Source organism: Buteo buteo, chromosome 13, assembly GCF_964188355.1.
Source record: "Buteo buteo chromosome 13, bButBut1.hap1.1, whole genome shotgun sequence".
Taxonomy (NCBI): domain Eukaryota; kingdom Metazoa; phylum Chordata; class Aves; order Accipitriformes; family Accipitridae; genus Buteo; species Buteo buteo.
In genome coordinates, this window is record NC_134183.1 from 9,179,341 (window position 1) to 9,198,510 (window position 19,170).

General features: G+C 46.8%; 1 protein-coding gene across 1 annotated transcript in view; it reads right to left on the reverse strand.

Moving 5' to 3' along the window:
- IGDCC4 (immunoglobulin superfamily DCC subclass member 4) overlaps positions 1 to 19,170 on the reverse strand; it is a 100,442-nt gene that overhangs the window by 61,499 nt on the left and 19,773 nt on the right. The window contains exon 2 of the mRNA XM_075044605.1: positions 5,560 to 5,889. Coding sequence (XP_074900706.1) covers positions 5,560 to 5,889 — 330 coding nt within the window. The remainder of the gene's footprint in view (positions 1 to 5,559; positions 5,890 to 19,170) is intronic.

The following is a 19,170-nucleotide window of genomic DNA, read 5'->3' on the forward strand; positions in this document are numbered from 1 at the left end:
CAGCTGAATGCTAATGTAGCAAGTGCTTCTGCCAAACCCACAAAACAAATCTAAGGGAGAGATGCATTTCATTAATCAATTCCCTCCCTGCTCTCCATTCAGAAATGAGTATGTCATGTCAGCTGCATGCGTGTGCCACAGAAGCAGCACTTTCCCTGTGCAGATGGTAATAAAAGGAGACATATGAGTATGCGCAAGGAGAGAGTTCACCTGAAATTCCCCGTTTCTGGGAGAAACCCAGAACAGAATGGAGAGACATGTCACCTACGCATGCTCCTCTAGAAAAATCCAGGGGGAGGGAAGGACAATTTAAGTCAGTCTCCTGGTTTTGAGATGTCTCCACTGTTCTCACTCATGAGACACCAAACAATAAATCCAGGTCCATAACAGATGCACAAACCATTGCCACTGGGCAGGAGGCATGGTGCAAACCTCAACGCAAGTCACCCCTAGAAGGGAATATATCCTAATTCAGGGTGGCTGGGATTGGGGTGGGAACAGCCAAATAAATCCTCCCAGATTAATAACACCTTTTATACTCCAGGTCTCCCACCTCCCCAGACAATATCTGCATGCAGGCTCCCTGACTCCATCTTCCCAGCCCTCAGGGGTCCCTTTGCTTAACGAAATACTGGAACCAGGTATTTATCTGGCACTACAAATCACTGAATGGAGGAAACAGGAGGGATGGGTGACCAGCAATCTGTGGGTGCTGCATGTTAGATGTTTTCTGAGCAGAAAAGGAGGACACGTTGCAGAGGTCAAAGATTTTCCCCCAATCTGGCAAAAACTCCACCTGCCATCAGGAGTGCTGGTTTCTACAGCACAGTGCTCACAGACTAACACACACACTTGGCCAAGCCTGGACCACCCTGCCTGGGGTACCAGAGGCCAAATACATCACAGAATAAAGTGGGTGTTAGGACATCCGCGCCGCATCTTCACCTACCACAGCTCTGAGCAAGTGCAAAAGCACCACGGCCCTAATGGTGTGCTGCACAACTGCATTCATCAACATTTGTTGTAAGGGACAACAAAAAAATGTTTTTACAAATATATTAAGAGTAAAAAGAAACCCAAGGAGAATATCTATCCTTTAATGGATACAGAAGGGAATGTTGCCACAAGAGATGAGGAAAAGGCTGAGGTACTTAATGCCTTCTTTGCCTCAGTCTTTAATAGGGAGACCAGTTATCCTCAGGGTACTCTGCCGCCTGAGCTGGAAGGCGAGGATGAAGCGCAGAATATACCCTCCTTAATCTAGGAGGAAATAGTTAGTGACCTACTACACCATCTGGACACTCACAAATCTATGGGACCAGACGGGATCCATCCAAGAGTACCGAGGGAACTGGCGGAGGTGCTTGCCAAGCCACTCTCCATCACCTATCAGTGATCCTGGTCAACAGGGGAGGTCCCAGATGACTGGAGCTTGCCAATGCGACACCCATTTACAAGAAAGGTTGGAGGGAGGATCCGGAGAACTACGGGCCTGTCAGCCTGACCTCAGCACCAGGAAGGTTATGGAACAGTTCATCTTGAGAGCGCTCACATGGCATGTCCAGGACAAACAGGGGATCAGGCCCAGTCAACATGGGTTTACGAAAGGCAGGTCCTGCTTGACCAACCTGATCTCCTTCTATGACCGGGTGTCCCACCTAGTGCATGAGGGAAAGGCTGTGGATGTTATCTACCTTGACTTCAGCAAGGCCTTTGACACTGTCTCTCATGGCATACTCCTTGAGAAGCTGACATCTCATGGCTTAGACAAGCGTACTCTTCACTAGGTGAAAAATGAGCTGGATGGACGAGCCCAGAGGGTTGTGGTGAATGGAGTTAAATTCAGTTGCGGCAGGTCACAAGTGGTGTGCCTCAGCGCTCAGTGTTGGGGCCGATTCTGTTTAATATCTTTATCAATGGTCTGGATGAGGGGATTGAGTGCACCCTCACCAAGTTTGCAAACAACACCAAGTTGGGAAGCAGGGTCGATCTGCTTGAGGGTAGGAAGGCTCTACAGAGAGATCTGGACAGGCTGGATCGATGGGTCGAAGCCAATTGTATGAGGTTCAACAAGGCCAAGTGCCTGGTCCTGCACTTTGGTCACGGTGACCCCATGCAGCGCTAAGGGCTTGGGGAAGAGTGGCTGGAGAGCTGCCCGGCAGAGAAAGACCTGGGGGTGCTGATTGACAGCCGGCTGAATATGAGCCAGCAGTGTGCCCAGGTGGCCAAGACAACTAACGGCATCCTGGCCTGTATCAGAAATAGTGTGGCCAGCAGGAGCAGGGAGGTGATTGTTCCCCTGTACTCGGCACTGGTGAGGCCGCATCTCGAGTACTATGTTCAGTTTTGGGCCCCTCACTACAGGAAAGACATTGAGGTGCTGGATCGTGTCCAGAGAAGGGCAACCAAGTTGGTGAGGGGCCTGGAGCACAAGTCTTACGAGGAGCAGCTGAGGGAACTGGGATTGTTTAGCCTGGAGAAAAGGAGGCTGAGGGAAGACCTTATTGCTCTCTACAACTACCTGAAAGGAGGTTGTAGTGAGGTGGGTGTTGGTCTCTTCTGTCAGGTGGCTGGAGATAGGACAAGAGGAAATGGCCTCAAGTTGCGGCAAGGGAGGTTTAGGTTGGACATTAGGAAAAATTTCTTTACTGAGAGGGTTGTCAGACATTGGAACAGACTGCCCAGGCAATTGGTTGAGTCACCATCCCTGGAGGTATTCAAAAAGCGCATAGACAAGGCACTCCAGAACATGGTTTAGTGGGCATGGAAGGTGGTTGGACTCAATGATCTTGAACGTCTTTTCCAAACTAAATGATTCTATGATTCTATTTACATAAGTCACTGTACTAGAGAGAAATGTTACTGTATGTGCATTAATTTTTAACCTCACCTGTTTGGTAGGTCAAGGAATCATTTATTGGCACTTACACACTTAAAATAGCTCCAGGAGCCATTCCTGAATACGAAGGAATATTATTCTTGAACACTGTGCAAAGAGTTAGTGGTTCGGATCTTGGAGCATCATTCTCGGAGATCGAAAGGAAAAACAGCCTGAAAAGCCCTTTCTTTCATCTCTTCTATTATGAAGGGATATTCACCTCACGAGACAGTCCTGACACCAAGTGGAGCCACAGATTCTTTGTCATGTAGACAGCCGTCTGTTCGAGCCTCCATACTGCTCTTCATTGCCTGGAGTTTCCCCTGGAGTTCAGAGACTTCCACCATGCTGAGATGGGGTAAATTCTGCCTGTTGGAAACATCTGAGCAAACCCAGCAGCACCTACTGCATTCACCAGCTACTGAGGGAGCTATAGCTGCTTGGCTCTGCCCTGGTCTCAACATTCCTTGCTCAGCATCGAACTCACCAAGTCCCCTCCGTGCTCCTCCCCAAATTGTGCTGACTGTTCACCAGGGAACCCAGAAGAGACCAACGGTGACCTGGAGGCAGCTGACCTGATGTGCACAGCCAAATCCAGTGCATAAGACCTAGAGCACATTCCCAGTGCTACCATCCTCTCTGCTCAGGGCTATGACCTCCTCCCTGCAGCTCCCCAGTTGAACTTGCTCCCAGTTCCTTACAGAAGAGCTTTTCCAAGTCCTTACGAGACCAGACCACCCTGTCACAGCAGGACAGGCTGGAAAGTATTTGATCAGCTCCTCATTTGCATTGCACCCAGCTCTTCAGGCCCAGCACCAAGAACTGGGACTGCAGGAGGGGAACTTTCAGATTAGCAAAAAGATTTCAGAAAAGGTTACCCTGCTCTGCCTGCCCATTTCAGTTCAAACTCCCCCTTTTGCAGTTCTGACATTGCCAACACCATTCAAATGTGCCATTAGAAAGTCAAGGACAAGAACAGCCCAGTAACCTGCATCAGAGAGAAGAGGGGAGGAGAGGTAGCCATGGGGCCAGGAGCTCTGGGTCCTGCCTAGCCATGGGGGCCTGCCAAGATTTGTCAGACACAGAAAGAGATGATGGTAGAAGGCTTCCTGGGAGCACAAGTCCAATGCCACAGTCTAGTTTGGTCTCTGTGGGAGGAGAGGATCTCATTGTAGGCATTTCAGACCATGCTGATGCACAAAGATTTCCTCATCCAGAAGCCCCGAGCACACTGCTCTCCTGCTGCATAATGCAGTTGAAAAGCAGGGTGCTGGACACATCCTTCTGTGCTAGGACATGCTCACTGGCACCAAAGCATTGTAAAACTGTTTTGGCTTACCTGTTTTCCTCCCACACCTAAAATCAGCAGCACTGTGCTTTAAGAGAGCATGTTTGGGAACTGAAATTCAGTGCATCTGTCCCCACCAGGACCCTGGTACCTCCCTCGGCTCCCCCAGGCACAAAGAGAGCCTCAAAAGCCCTGCTCACTAAAGTCACCAGCCTGGGCTCTCATCAGATAAGTCGCTTTGCCAAAGATTAAGCTCCTGCTCTTCCGCTACTCACCATGCTAAAGGCAGAGCTAAGCTTTCACAAACAAAAGCCATCAGAAGGGGAGACATCCAACATCCTGTCCATCATGGCCTCACAGCACAGAAGATGAAAGATCCCAAGGCCTCCCTTGGTGCATCAGTTCCCAGCTATGTTCACAGTCTTTGTCATTTTCATAAGGCCATATTCAGACACAGTAAAGCTGTCAGTGTCACCAGACGTTCCAAACAGGGAGTGTACTAGGTGCTCCTAGAAGCCTGTTAAGATCTAAGCAAGCCACTGAGAGCAGGGCCAAAGGGAAACTTGGACCACCCAAGTATAGCCTGGCTTGTTTCCAGTGCTTTTTGCCCCTCAGGTGACCACCCACGTCCACCTGACTGTCTCTTGGCAATTAACTCAGTGTATCCACACTCTTCACTCAGGGCAGATCCTGATCTGGACAGAATTGCAGGCCACCCACTGCCATCTCTGAGATGTGGATGGGATAAAGAGCTCAGCACAGCCAAGCTGGGAGCACATAGCACACCAATGCAAGTGGCCCTGTCCCAAACACAGCCAGTCCTTCCAGCTGTCCCCACACAAGTAATGCAGGTGCACTCCTGCACACAGCATCCAGAGGTGACTCATGCAGAGGAAAGCCAATGGGTGCTTCTGCCCAACCACTTCCTCATCACCCAGCCCCTTAGCTTCAGTCAGTGCTCAGATTCAGGGCAGTGCTCCTTATCTATGTCACTGGGGCAACAAGCCCATAATAGTCTTGGCCAGGAGAGCCAGAGCTGTCATAGCCAGACCCCCACAGCCACCTCCCCAGGCAGAGGGTGCTGCACTTAAGGCTCTGAAGTGTCAAGTTCCCTGCAAAAACAAGCACTGTCTTTTGGAGAGTGAGGAGGGTCCTGTTTTTAATTCATCGCTGATGGCACTTACCTGGGAGAGTTACACAGGATGTTAACAGTGGGATAACAGAAAGACACCACTGCTTATTTGTAAACTATCCCAAATCCCACCTACACATCATTAATAGAATTTCACTTCATAGACACTTCATCTCAAACTCTCTGGGAGGCAGATGGTCTGTATAAACACCAGGAAGGGAAAAAAAGAAAATCAACAAAACAAAAAACCCCAACACTTACTTGAAAATCTGACTGCAGCCGTTTGACTGGTGACAGCCCCTAAGGAGCTGTGAGACACGCAGGAGTAATTACCCTCAGCACCAGCCCTCTCAGGATATTTACTGTCCTTTGCCACAGCCTGGGATGAGATGAAGAGTGATCCATTTGGAAGCACATGGAGATGTTCCTGCTCCACTAATGGAAACCCATTCTTCTTCCATGTGATATTGATCACCTGCTCAACAGGGGCCAGGTTACAGTCCAAAACCACGACTTGGTTTGGCTCCAGTATCACCTTTGCAGGACCAGCACTACAGCTCAGCTCCAGAGAATCCCCTTCCAACAGCCTCCCTGCAAAGAAAAGACAGCATTGCAGCGGGGGTTGCTTTCCTCGGTTTAATCACATCCCAGCTTTACACAGCAAAGGAAGCACGGTTCTCCATGAGTGTGGTGAAATTGACTGAAACAGGTGAAATTCAGCCCTGTTAGGTGACCAGCACCTCCCACAACACTTGTGCACTGCATTGTCCGTTACACATCCCTAGGGCTGCACAACCTCCACCATTTCTGCCACCCTGCACTGTTCCCAGCAGCCACCCCTTCTGTCCACACTTACTTTTTCCATGCTGGATTCAAGCAAAGAAGAACAACTGGAAGAAAGTGAAGTGACAACAAGCACAGAAGATGCAGCAAGGGCCCCAACCTGCCATGGCTGCCCATGACAAGTGAGGGGTCCCCCTCACCTGCCTGCATACCAGAGCCTGCTCCAAGGCTGATCAACCTCCACAAGACAACTAAGTGCAAGCAAAGGTATTCAAGCCCAGCTTGGCATCCCAATGCCAATGATCACAACTTGGTTGGAGCAGTTCCCCCTCAGGGCGAACTGGCAGTAAGAGCTCAAGCCCAGCTGGGAATCCTGAAAGACAGCATCTCCCACTGATGTTCATGTACTGGGAAACTCATTTCAAAGGAAAGACAACAAAAGAACAGCTAAAAATGCCACCTGCTGTCTCTGAGCGTTTTATCCCATATAGGTGAATCCAGAATGGAAATGGATGGATGGCTTTTCCCCACTAGGAAAGGATATTCCAGCTGCAAGTGGCCAGTACCCAGAACATGCCCTTAGGCAATCTGTCTGCTGCAGCCGGACACCAGAGCAGTGACCAGCAGCAAGCTAAGCTGAAGAGGTCTTGATCCGGCTGATTTCCAACCCATGTACTTGTAGGAGAGCTCCACCTCTGAAAAAAGGCTCAGCATTTCCTAAAAGAATATTGCCATTAATAAAATGCATTTGCTGTTAGAGTTCTCCAGAGACACTAAGTCAATGTTAGCTGGCAGCACTGCTTCCACACACCAGCAATTTCAATCTCTGCTGTGCTCGAACCACCACCATCCACTCTTTTTATGGCTCCACTCCAAATTATTTTGTCACTGCTCCAATCAGAAATGTTTCCTGCCTCTATAACAAGTTTATCAACACTGGATATGAACCACATGGCTCCCTGCCCGTCTCCTATCGCAGAAGGCTACAGATTAATTTTATAGGAATTCAAACACCCTATTAAACCCGCTACTACCTACTGCTGATAAAAGGGCTACATTTTAAAAGAGTGTGTGTTAAGCATGCAATTAGGGGCAATGACACGCAAAATTACACATGCAGGGAGATGGAATTATTTCAAGGCGTGTGCCGGAAACTGCAGGTGCCCCTGAAAGGAACGGCCTAATCCTGCCCACAAGCGGGGCTGATTCAGTGCCCACCCAAGCCTGTGGGGACAGGAATTTGTCAGGTTTGCCATCATTGCTGGTTTGAAGAATGACCACCAAGAACCTGATGTTGGCCAGCTATGTCCCTTCAGTGATGAGGAGGCTACACAAGAATCTTACCCATCTGCTGCATGTTGATTGCCATCATTACAGGACAGAACGGACCCTGCCCCAAGCACCATCATCTTCACTAGAACATCCAGGGGACAATCTCCCAGCCCCCAAAGCCAAACCCCGGCAGGATGCAGAGATGCCCATTTCACACCATGCTATGCAGCCCGCACAAAAGCCAGGCACTGTACCCCATGACAAAGGGGCAGCTACCACCAACACAGAGCTGCCTGCCAGTCCCTGGATTTAGGGTCTTCCCACACAGATGCTTCCACTGTGCTGCTAACTCACACTCTGCAGGAAGAAGGCACAGCAGGAAGCAGCAGACATCATCGTGCTCCCAACGTGCACACACCGCAATGTAATTCCTGGATTTGTCAGCCAGCACAGCCCTGGCAGGTTCCTTGCTGCCCAGCCCCCTTCAGGCCAAGGAGCAAGCTGAGGAATGCCACTACACAGGGACTTTCAGCAAATGCCCTCCTGTAAGGGCAATTCTGCCTGTTCATGTCTCCTAGGGAAGATTAGTCTTTTGAGCAAGCTACAAAACTCACTCACTGGCTCCACAGGAGGCTAGAAGTAGGGGAACACGAAGCTGAAAGGCTGCCCCAAATGCTCTGGAAAAACACTGCCACTGGAAGACTTCTATCCAAGAGAGCTGGTACAAAAAAAACCTGTATGAAATAGAGAGAAGTTAAGCACAGATCAAATTACCACCAAATACATGTGCAGAAGGTGACATGGCCAAACACAGAAGGTTAACAGTTTGAGGCTGGGGAAAACTCAGCTAAGCTAAGGACAGGAGGCACACTCAGAGCCACACCACTGTCATGAGAAACCCCATCCATAGAGAAGCAGCAACCCAGACACTTCTCTAAAGGGATCTCCCTCAAGTAGCTGCTCCTGGCAGCATGTCACACGGGGCTTAGTCAGCCTGTGTGTATACACCACCTCCAGGGAGGTAGGGCTGCTGAGGCAAAGGCTGAGGCATGTGATGCAGAGCTTATTTCAAAAGATGTTGAAACTTTGCTGGCTAAAGTCTTAATCCTTTGCCTTTCCTTAAATTTGTTGTCTTTAGAAGCCCAAGTAGAGACTGAGGAGACAAGGAATTAACTCAGGTCACAAGTCAGACCCGTTAGCCGACGGCTCCAGCTTTCTCTCTGCATCTTCTCCCTCAACTCCTCCTTTACACATCACTGCCAGCAGCGACACATCAACGCATCTCGGGCAGCTCTTGTGCAGCACCAGCATTATGGGCACCAATGTTGCCTGTGCCTACTCTTACCCTCCTCCAACACCAACTCTCCTGTAATGCAGCAGGGCTGGGTGGGCACAGCCACGTGGAATCAGCTGGCTCTGCATGCTGGGCATCCCACCTGCACCCTGCCACCACACACACGGGACGTCCTCCTGCCTTGATTTTCTCCATGGGCTCCTGCTCCATGCCAGGCACTCCTGTACATCACTTGGAGAAGCAGGACCCAGGACCCAGACTTGGCATTGGAAAAAGCCCCACTACGAGTCTTGTCCCAAGATGTTCAAAGAACTGTATAAACACTCCCTGATTAAGGAAAAAATACCTTCCAGGCTCTGGAAACATAGGAGGTTCAAAACACTGCACTAAATTAGCAAGCCTGACAATGAGATAAAAGACCCTTCAAGGGAAAGGATCAGAAGAGAGTAAAATTACTCCAAGTGAGATCAAAGACAAATGAAATCAGGAATGTTAAGTGCTTACAGAAGCTGCTGACTATTTCCAACCTCCATTCTTCTTCGTATAGTGAAAGAAATGGATACGACCCTGCTTAAATATACAGCCACACACTCACATAGCCTTCTGCTCGCCTTCACCCTCTTACCTGCTGGAGGTAATGCTGTAACGAATGTAGTGAAGACTACCCAGAACAGCCACCTGCCTCATACAGCAAATACAACTACTCCAATGGACATCCATAATAACACAGAGGTGGGCTTCCAAGTCAGAAGCCAGAAGGTCTTTCCACGCATCAGTTCAAGGCAGGTGTTTCGGCTACAGATCTGTGCTTTGGAGCTGGAGAGCTTTTTGCCTTTGGCTCCTCCTGGATGTAGTTTCATGCATCAAAGCCTGGCAGAACTGGAAGTTTTCAGCTCATGGATCTCTAAATTGAGGCCAGGGAACCCTGTACAGTGCTGCCCTACGGTGGGCAACATCACATATACATTCAAAGCAGGGTTTTACATCACGGCACACAACCTCCCCCCCCACCCCCCCCCTCCCGTCTACTGACTACCCAGAAATGACCCAACACAACTGAGAACATCTCAAAATACTTTTCTGGGGGAAAAGGGGCCAAAAGCAGAGTCGTGAGTTGTGAGGAGAGAAGAACAGTGCAGTCTGTGCCCAGCCAGTTGGGGGTAACCAGCAGAGTTCATACTAAATTCCACTAAGCCTGGCAAACTGCTGAGCTATTCCAAGGCGGACAGTAGCAGCTTTGAGATTATAAATGTATGTCCAAATACACACTTACATGTAGATATATACCACATGCATGTGCATTCACGTACACAGAGTTCTGGGGCAATGCAGATGTATTCAAACGTAGAGCATGCCCCGAAAGGGAGGGTCTTTGATGCAGCAAGTTAAAAGCATTTTGTTCCCATGAAAATTATATTTTCTGACCCAGGCTGTGCAGGGTTTTTTTTACTCTCTCCCATGTTGCTATCCCCTAGGCTACATTACACACAAAAACAGCCCAGGAGAAAAACTTTTTTTTCTCCCATCTATTTCCTCACTTCCATCAGCCAGCCATCCACCTCCAGTGTCCAGGCCCAGTGAGGCAAATTAAAAAGTCTCCTGTTGAGTGGCATAAAAACAGGGCGTTTCAGATGAACGAAGGTTGTAAAAAATCTTCAAGGCACAAAGCTGTCCTTTGCCCTCCATGGGAGCACAGCCCCTGCCAGCAGCAAGCTTGATTCCAGATCCAAAGCAGGCATCTGAAAATCCACGTTAAACCAGCCAACATCTCCCTTCCCAAACCATGCATCAGAAGGTACAGCCAAAAACCACTCCTATCATCTCCTCTCCCCAACATCAAACGGAGGCAGGAATAGCCCAACTTACCACTGAGCAAAAAGGGAAAAAGAATAAATTCTCTTGGTTTTGTAATTTCAAAACCATAAATAACCAGGTGAAGTGTGAGTTAGCAATAGAGTGAGGTTTGACAGATTCCTGACAATGCAATTACTTGATCAGAGCCAAGACGCTCAGAGCAGTATTTTCACATCCAAGACACACAATACTCCAAGCCCACAGATCTGTTGGGAGCTTGCACTGCATGGCTGAGAACAGCACGAAACCCCACTTGTCTCCTTGTACACAGGGTTATTTCCCTTCCCTGGGATTTAACCACTTAAATCAAGGAGGAAAGACCTAGACAAGGGAGATGGTTGATCTGGTGAAATTTTGGCTATCAGCAGTAAACATGTCCTTGAGCTCTGTTACACAGCACAAGCAAATAAAAGGTTACTGTTCAACAGGAGACAAATGGCTTTGTTCACAGGAGGAAGAGTTGTGTTTTAGTAATTACTTTAGAAACAAAACATACAGGCATAAACCAAAAGGGATGCCTTTCTGTGCACTGGTGTATCTATGTTGCTTTTTTTTTTTGTACAGCACCTAGCACAGCTGCAATCATCAGCTGATCCACAATCCCTGAGTAAGGTCCGTGAGTAAGCTTACTGCCAGCACCCAAACGGCACATCACCATGAGGACAGCACTGTCATGCTGGTTCAGACAGCCAGCGTATGCCCCAGCTGCAAATGCAGCACTGCCATAAACTCAGCAGATAAACCCATCCCAGTTATGCAGCACAGCTCATGTTCTTCACTGGCTGGTGTGAGGACAGCTCCAACAGCTTCCCATCACAGCCACAATCTTGTCACCAACCAACCCACCACCCTAAGGGGCTGTCCCAAGAGCAGACAGAAAGTTAGTATTTGGGGGAGAGGTACTATCTTCTCTTCAACAAACTGATCCAGCTGGGGGAATTCAAAGAGGTTTAGGCACGTGCAAGATCCCAAGGTACAATCATTCCTAAAAATCCCAGCCCATTCTTACAAACACACAGCCTGGCAATTACAAGGTATAGACCTTCACTTCGAGGCAGGGGAGGCCCATCTTTAGTACAGCTGAGAGAGGCCCCAGGATTGACTCAAGAACAGGACCCAACCCAAAGCAGTTAAACCACTGACAGCTTCCAGTGTCTTCATGCAAAAACCCTCAGACACTTCCAGCACAAAACAAATAAAGTTGCACCAAGCCAGACAGGACCCATTACAGCATAGGCCTTGGGAGATTAATACTTCACAGAGAGCAAAGTACAAGGGTTTCTAATCTGACACACTTCCAGAGCTGACATCACTTCTAGTTCTTGGCAGCCGGAGATTTTCCTGGGCAGCCGCTGTTGTGCTGCAGGTCCCACAGCCTGGAGCCTGGCCAACACGTTTCCTATTCCACACACATCTGGCACTTTGGAACTGGCTTGTGCACCTTGCAGAGCTCCAGCCAAAGAAAACCTTCCCGAGAGCAAGGAAAGCGGCTCAGGCGAGGCGAGCAGAGCGCTCAGTCTTCGTGTGTGTTCTGCGGGATATCAGGTGGTAAGAGTAAAGGGCTCCTCTCTCTGCACATCCCACAGGAGGTGGCAGGAATTCAAACTGCAGTTCAGCCTCTGCACTGTCGCCTGTCTTAATTTATGTATTTATTTTGGATGCCGAACTCGTGGAACTCAACAGTACAATTAATCTCATTTAATTGGGAATGAACAGCACTGAAGAAAAGTGGAGTTACTACTTCCAAAGGGTTTTCCTACCTCTCAGCAAGCCAACTACTGTGCCATTGTTCTGCTCAATGTAACCTTCTGCTGATGCTCTTCAGATGCTCTTAGAGCTGTAGAAAATCTTTACATTCCCATTGTCTAATTCAAAGAGCGACTATACTTCAGTGTGTCCCCATTAAAGCAACACAAAGCCCTCTTTCTTCTTGGAAACTTTATGCGTTGACAATTAAAAGTCAATAGCTTGGTCTCAGCCTGTTTTTAGGGCAACTGCACTTGGCAAGTGGTGACCCAGAAAGAAATCTGGATGGAGGTCTCTGACGAAGTCTGCATTCTGGATGCTCAGCAACATTGGCGCTGAAAGCAGAACCAGAGGAGCTCTGGGGTTGGAGCACCCAACTCCCATGGTCTCTACAGAACAGGAGGCTGAAAGAGGAGCTGGGCACCTAAATGCCATTGTGCATCAGGCCTTCAGCCTCCCCATGACACAATAAAACAGAAAACATTCCTCCACTGAACCGTAACAAGGCCCAGGAAATGGAGGGGTCAAGATCCTACATTCCCTGCCCAGTGACCAGATGTTACTGGAACTTTCCACCTTGTAATGGCAATGCAAACAAGCTAAGAATAAGAAAGTTACACCTTCAGCCTCCATGTAGCCTCTATGGAACAGAAGGGTCCTAAAACTATCTCCAGTGCTGCTGGAAAGACCATTTTATTAACACTTGATATCCACACACAGCAGAGCAGCTTCAGTACTGAGCAGCACTTGCCAGTGGGAAGCAGGCCTTATCCTAATTCTGCATATAAGCAAGCTAGATGGTTTATTTAATAATGCAGCATCTCCCACTGCTGCAGGAATATTTACCCAGCTGGCAGCAAGGGACTCTCAGATCATCCTCTGTCACTAAGCAGATCCCAGCCTTTCATGAGCAGCTGGGTGCCAGACCGGCACCACATGCAGCAAGAGACTGCACTCAGAGACCATCACACCATCCCCGCGTTCAGACGCAGGGTATAAGGCCAAGCCAGGAGTGATCCCCTCACACCCTGCAACAGACCCAGCTGCAGGGGAGGAGTGTGCAGTGTCATGGTCACTCCCCAGCTTGGGCTGGGGAGCACAGTAGTGCCCCTCAGGTCCCGGTACACATCAGGACCCAGGATGAGCACTGGCAGGGCAAGCTCAGCTCCATCCACACACAGTCCAGTCCAGCGAAAATGCCCTGCAGCTGGCTGCTGAGCACAGGCTTGACCATCCCATAGCCTAGGCCAGTCTCAACAGCTACAGACAGCTCTAGAACTGCTATTTAGACAGAAATACTTTGTAATATCCTCTCAGGATGACATCCATTGCTCTAAAGCATTAAGAGGGTCATGGTCCAAACACCCTTCTGAGTACAGTGTCACATGGGAGCAAACATACTTGAGCCCTATCAGCTGCATCTGTCCAAGCAGGTAAGCTGTACATCCCTGTAAAGGTCAAAAGGGAGCCCAAAAGGGAGCCCAGTTACTGCAACAAGATCAGTGGAGGGAGTATGCACAAAAATACCCTCTTCGTCCAGTTCTACTTTACTTAATTATAAAGATCTTTACATCTAACAAATCTTTACGAGGCTTTGTGGCTTCAGAACATTGATCCAACCCACTCACTTCATAGTGGTCCATTATTATATTTTCACATGTATACAAAGCCCCTCCATTGCAAAGTTAAATTAATCATAATTTATCAATTTGTTGTAGCATGTTCCAAATGCAACTCTCCCTGACAAATGATGCTGGGCAAGAACCTCTTGCCTTTGTTCTGTTCAAACCTCCAGTTAAAAGCAAGAGAGCAGAAAGGATGGCATGAAAGAAACACTATCTAAAACACATGCAATGCCGCATCACTCTTTATAGGCCATACCTGAAAAGCTTGATGTTATCTAAAGCTGTAATTAAGGTAAACAGGTTAATGACTAGACTCACTTAGATAAAAGCAAAGGCTGCCAAAGCCCTGGGTAAATGAATATCTTTGTGTATAAATATAACACACCAGGCATCAAGGAAATAAAACAGCTGAAAAGGTCCCCATCTAAGTATTTTTAAAGACACTTCTGATGCTCCTAATGCTAAAGCCAACTCCAGCTGTTCATTTCATCCACCCAAGACCACTGGAGCCACCAATCCATGGCTCACATAACCCTGCAGACTCCAATCCAGTAAAGTATCAACTGATTCCTAGGAAGGACTAAATGTTTTCCTGCTTCTGTAGAAGCACCAGGTTTGCCCAAACATCTTAGCTCTATCTACAGATGATGCCTAGCAGATAGGGATAAACACAAAAGCAGCTCTCAAGATTGAGTTCAGTTTCATTGAGATGTCTGTTACTCCCATGTATCCCCTGCAAACAAATGGTCTAGAAAGATGAAACAAATCAATAGCAATAATAATTTATTCATCGTGTTGAATTGTCAATGGCAATCATAACGGTAAAGTGCTTGAGTCTTTCATGAAGGTTAAGCCTTTGTACTTTCTCCTCCCTGACCCCAGAAAGGCTTCTGAAACAGCAGCTGAAGTCTAGAGGAGGCCAAAATCTAGACTTGTTAATCTAGGCCTTTTTCAGGTCTTCTCCCCAGGGTGTCTCACGCTACTGAGAGTAGAACAGGGAGAGCTGTCCCTGTGTACAGTAATATCAGCACTAGCCTTCCTTGCATTGAGGGATGCTTATTTAAAGTGCCAAAGTGACTTCAACACTAAAATTACTGAAAACCTCTTCACAATCCCCTACACTGCCCGACCCAAGCAGGGCTGAGCTGTTTCTGTCCCTTTCCCACCTGCTCCACACCAAGCACGCAGCACACCAAACTTCAGGCTTTGCTCTATAAACATCTCTGAAGAAGCCTCCATCTCCTAGCTATATCTTTCCCTTCTTAAAAAACCAATAAGAAACAGCTGAAATGATCTCTGCAGAAGCTGCTGCAAGCACAGGATGCACAGGGAACTCAGGACAGAGCCTTGGGTTTAGCATTCATAAATTTACAGTGTAGAAACATATTAAAATTACAAGCTTGAACAAGCACACTGGAACAATAACACATCAGAGTCCTGTAATTGGGCCCTGAAATACACTTAGTGAAAAATACAGACCAGCTGCAATGTTGGAAATGCTCCTAATGCAATCCAAGGTAATTATTGGTAACAGACCATCAAACAAGTACATTAATATGCTCTGATCAGAGAGAGAATCAGATGGACAGTCTGGCACAGCAGCTTGTACCTGCAAATTATGTAAATTATTTGAAAGAGCAAAGCCCCAAAGCCCTAGAAACACTAACTCTAATGAAAGTTATTAAATGCTATTTTTGTTACCTGCTGGTGTTAACATTTGAAGGCCCATTTGCCACAGTGACTATAATTTCGCTGCTGAGCAGCAGTCCGAGCTGAATAAGCCTGATATTTGCCTTTTTAAGGGACCACAACATGCTAGAATGACTGGCTTAGATTTGCATGATTTCACAGACAACATTTAAACACATAACTACTTCCTGCATTTTTCACTGATGTTGGAAAGGAAACACAGTCATTTTGCTTTTGTTAGATGCAGAAGTTCCTGATTTTATTTCACGCATCATATACATGTTTGATCTGCAAACAACACAGGGGGAGTCTGAAACAAGATCTCCTGTTACAACGTTACCTATTTTTGCACTTGAACTATTTAAGTTTAGCATATTTTTAGGATATACTTTCATCTCTCCATGCCTGAGAAAGCTAAAAGTATGCAATATGATACAAGCTTCAGTATCATGCCTCTTGAGAACAGTCAGTTAACCAGAAACTAAAATTACCAAATAAAATACACAAAGATCTTTCACCTGTGAGCTACAGTTAAAATTCTTAAGTATATTTTGTAGCTCTTTTCCCCTCTGTTAGTGGCTTTGTATATTCCAAAGATACAAATGCAAACACATTAAATTGAAATACATTCAGCTCCAACAGTGAATATTTCAACTGTCAATTCCTCACCACATTACAGAGAAGGAGGGGGGGAAAAAAAAAAAGCATCATGCCCAGTTTCAAACCTTGGGAAAAGTCAGTGCAAAGAGGAATCAACAGTGTCCCCACTGCAGGTTTGAAACTAGCAGCCAAACTTTCCAGCAAATAAATCCCATCCTCTCTACCAGACAATCCTTTAGCCTCTGGAACTGAAACTTTCATATACAAAATGCAGCGTACAGCTCTGGAGCAAACTGACAGAGCATAACCTGTATCTCCCTCATTTTAAAGACCTCCAGAAACTTGGCCTAGGCTTTGTAATTTCCAAAGAAAGACGCAATGTATAATTCCCACCCCTCCCCACCCCCCCCATTGCCAGGTTGCTGTAACAGGGATGGACAGCCACCCTGGCTGAGTGGGTAAATATTAACCCTGTGATAAGCAGCCTGAGATCACAATGCGGGGATGGCTGCTTGAGCTATCCTTAACAAGATGGACATGCTTCCAGCTTTAACAGAGCACCCAAAGACTCATCCACCTCCAAGACACAGGCTCAAACCCAATGAGAGCCATAGCCATCCCCAGTGGATTTCATGGCACAGTTCATTGTCCATTTTGCTTCCCAGCAGGTCAGCCATGCCGTGTGTCACTGAGGACAGCAAGAAAGCTTGGCAACAAAGGAAAAAGGAAGAGCACGTTACAGGGAAAGGAGGACGCAAGCCCTTTGACTCTGCCCTTGCTTGAATATACAAGGCCTGTGCTTCCAAATGTCAGCTTGGCCCAACAGCCCTAAATCACCCACCATGGCAATATGCAAGGAAGTAAGTCGATGACAACAGCTGCTCTAATTTATTAGTTGTCTCTGTTCACACTCACCAACCCTGCACTAGGATGCACTGCTCTATTTGCAGCCAGACAGAAACAACGAGTGTGACTCAAGGCAGCGGGAAAAACGCTTCTCCATCACATGTGCTCTCCCCTTCATCGGCTCCACTTCCAGTTGTCTTGCCTGTCATTAAAAGGAACTTACAACACGGCACTGAATGATATACTGTAATCAATACAAATAGCCATAAGATCCCCTGAAAAGGATGTGGAAGTACAGTTCAGCCACGCTATTTATGAGCGCAGGATACCACAGACCAGAACAGTTCCAACTCTCCCGAGTATTTCCACTATTTACACTGAGATCAGAAAATTAAAATGATATTTTACACTTAATGGTTCAAACAAGACCTGTGAAGTCCTTCTCTCAGTCCCATTTACAACACAAACGCCAATGACAGAGCAGCAGATGGTCAAAAACACTCCCCTAGAATATTCAGGCGATTCAACTTGAATCTGTGCCCAAATCATTTAACTTTAATGGATTCTTTCATTAACAACCAAAGAAAGGGAATATGGTTGCCAGGACATTAAAATCACTTTTTCAATTACACTGTTATAAAATCGAACAAATTAGCTGTAATTCTTAGCTGAAGCCTAAATGGAAGCACGACTTTATGAAAGAAAGGAAAATTGATTTGGATTAGTGGGCATCAAGGGCTTTTTAAAAATTAACAAGATTCTTATGACTTCATAGCATGGATGGATTAGCTGGAGGTTTCATTGCCCTGCGTTTGCTACCTGCCAAAGCATGGCAGCTGGCTTCACAGCATTTGTTACAGAGGGTTTTAATTAGACTAAGGGGAGAGGATGCAAGGATTGAAGCTGGAAGCAAAGTTCTAGAGAAGCTGGGTGGTATCTGAATTCACCTTTTGGACCCAGCCCAGCAGGATCTTGGCAAAACCCAGGGAAATCAGAACCTCTAAGCTTTAGCAGGATAAGGACTGCAGGCTGCATTATTTTGCTTGGGGTGGTCTTGCTTGAAGATCAAGGCAAAACTGCACTGGATGCTTCAAAAACACAAAATAGAAATCAAGCCCAAGATGGTTGCTGCAAAGAATGTGCAACTTTAATGCGGGCTATTAAAAAAAAGAAAAAAAAAAACACAACCCCCCCCCAAAAACCCAAACCAAGTAGGGATAACAATGAAAGAAGCAGAAAGAGCAATTCCTAAAGGAAACAGGAGCTGTAACACTGGACACCAGATGCAAGGGAACTACAACACAGAGCATCGGGATCACACTAGGAAGGAAGAAAAATGTCCTTTATATTGTATAATACAAACTTAATGAAAGAGATGTTCACTGAACACAACTTGCATTGATCCTACAGACCAGGAACTCTAAGATATACTTTAGGGAGTCATCCCCCTGCCAGGGAAGGTAGTAATTTGGAACTGCTGCCCAGAAAAAAAAAGAGATTGAAAACCAAGCTGGAGTTACACCTGCACTGGACAAAGCCTTTTTAAAATTTATTTATTTTTTTTTAAAAAGGCACCACTAGGAACAATCTAGTTTTGACCCCTGCAAGACAGACAGGATGTTCTAGCACACATGCTCCACCCCAAACATCTCCAGGATGATGCACTGCCAAGAGCACCCGCTCGCTGACAGATCTGGCCTCTCTGTAAGGCAAATGCAGCAGAACATTTCAAAACCATTTTCATGAAATCTGGCAACACAAAGCACTTTAGATGACACCCCTTTACAAGTCAGCATTTCATATTTAGTTATTTCTACTCTTTATTACAACAGAGTGATTGACAATTTGCATCAGTAAAAGTTGGCTTGAAAAGTTAATCTTTCTTTGGACAATCCTGAATATTACTTCTTTGCCATAATCATGCTGGTTTGTCACCCTGTATCTGGCTTTCAGATATGCCACAGGGTATTATTTTCCAATAAACCAAGAAGAGCTGTACCCTTTGAGCCAAGCCTTGTATTGTAATTGCTGTGGGTCTCCATGTGATTTTAGCAGGTTGTATATTTAAGAAAACAGCAGAACACATTTTAATCCAGAACCTTTTGAGCTCCATGTGTCTTAGAGTTCTTTTAATGATCCAAAAATCAGGGCACTCTCTGGTTT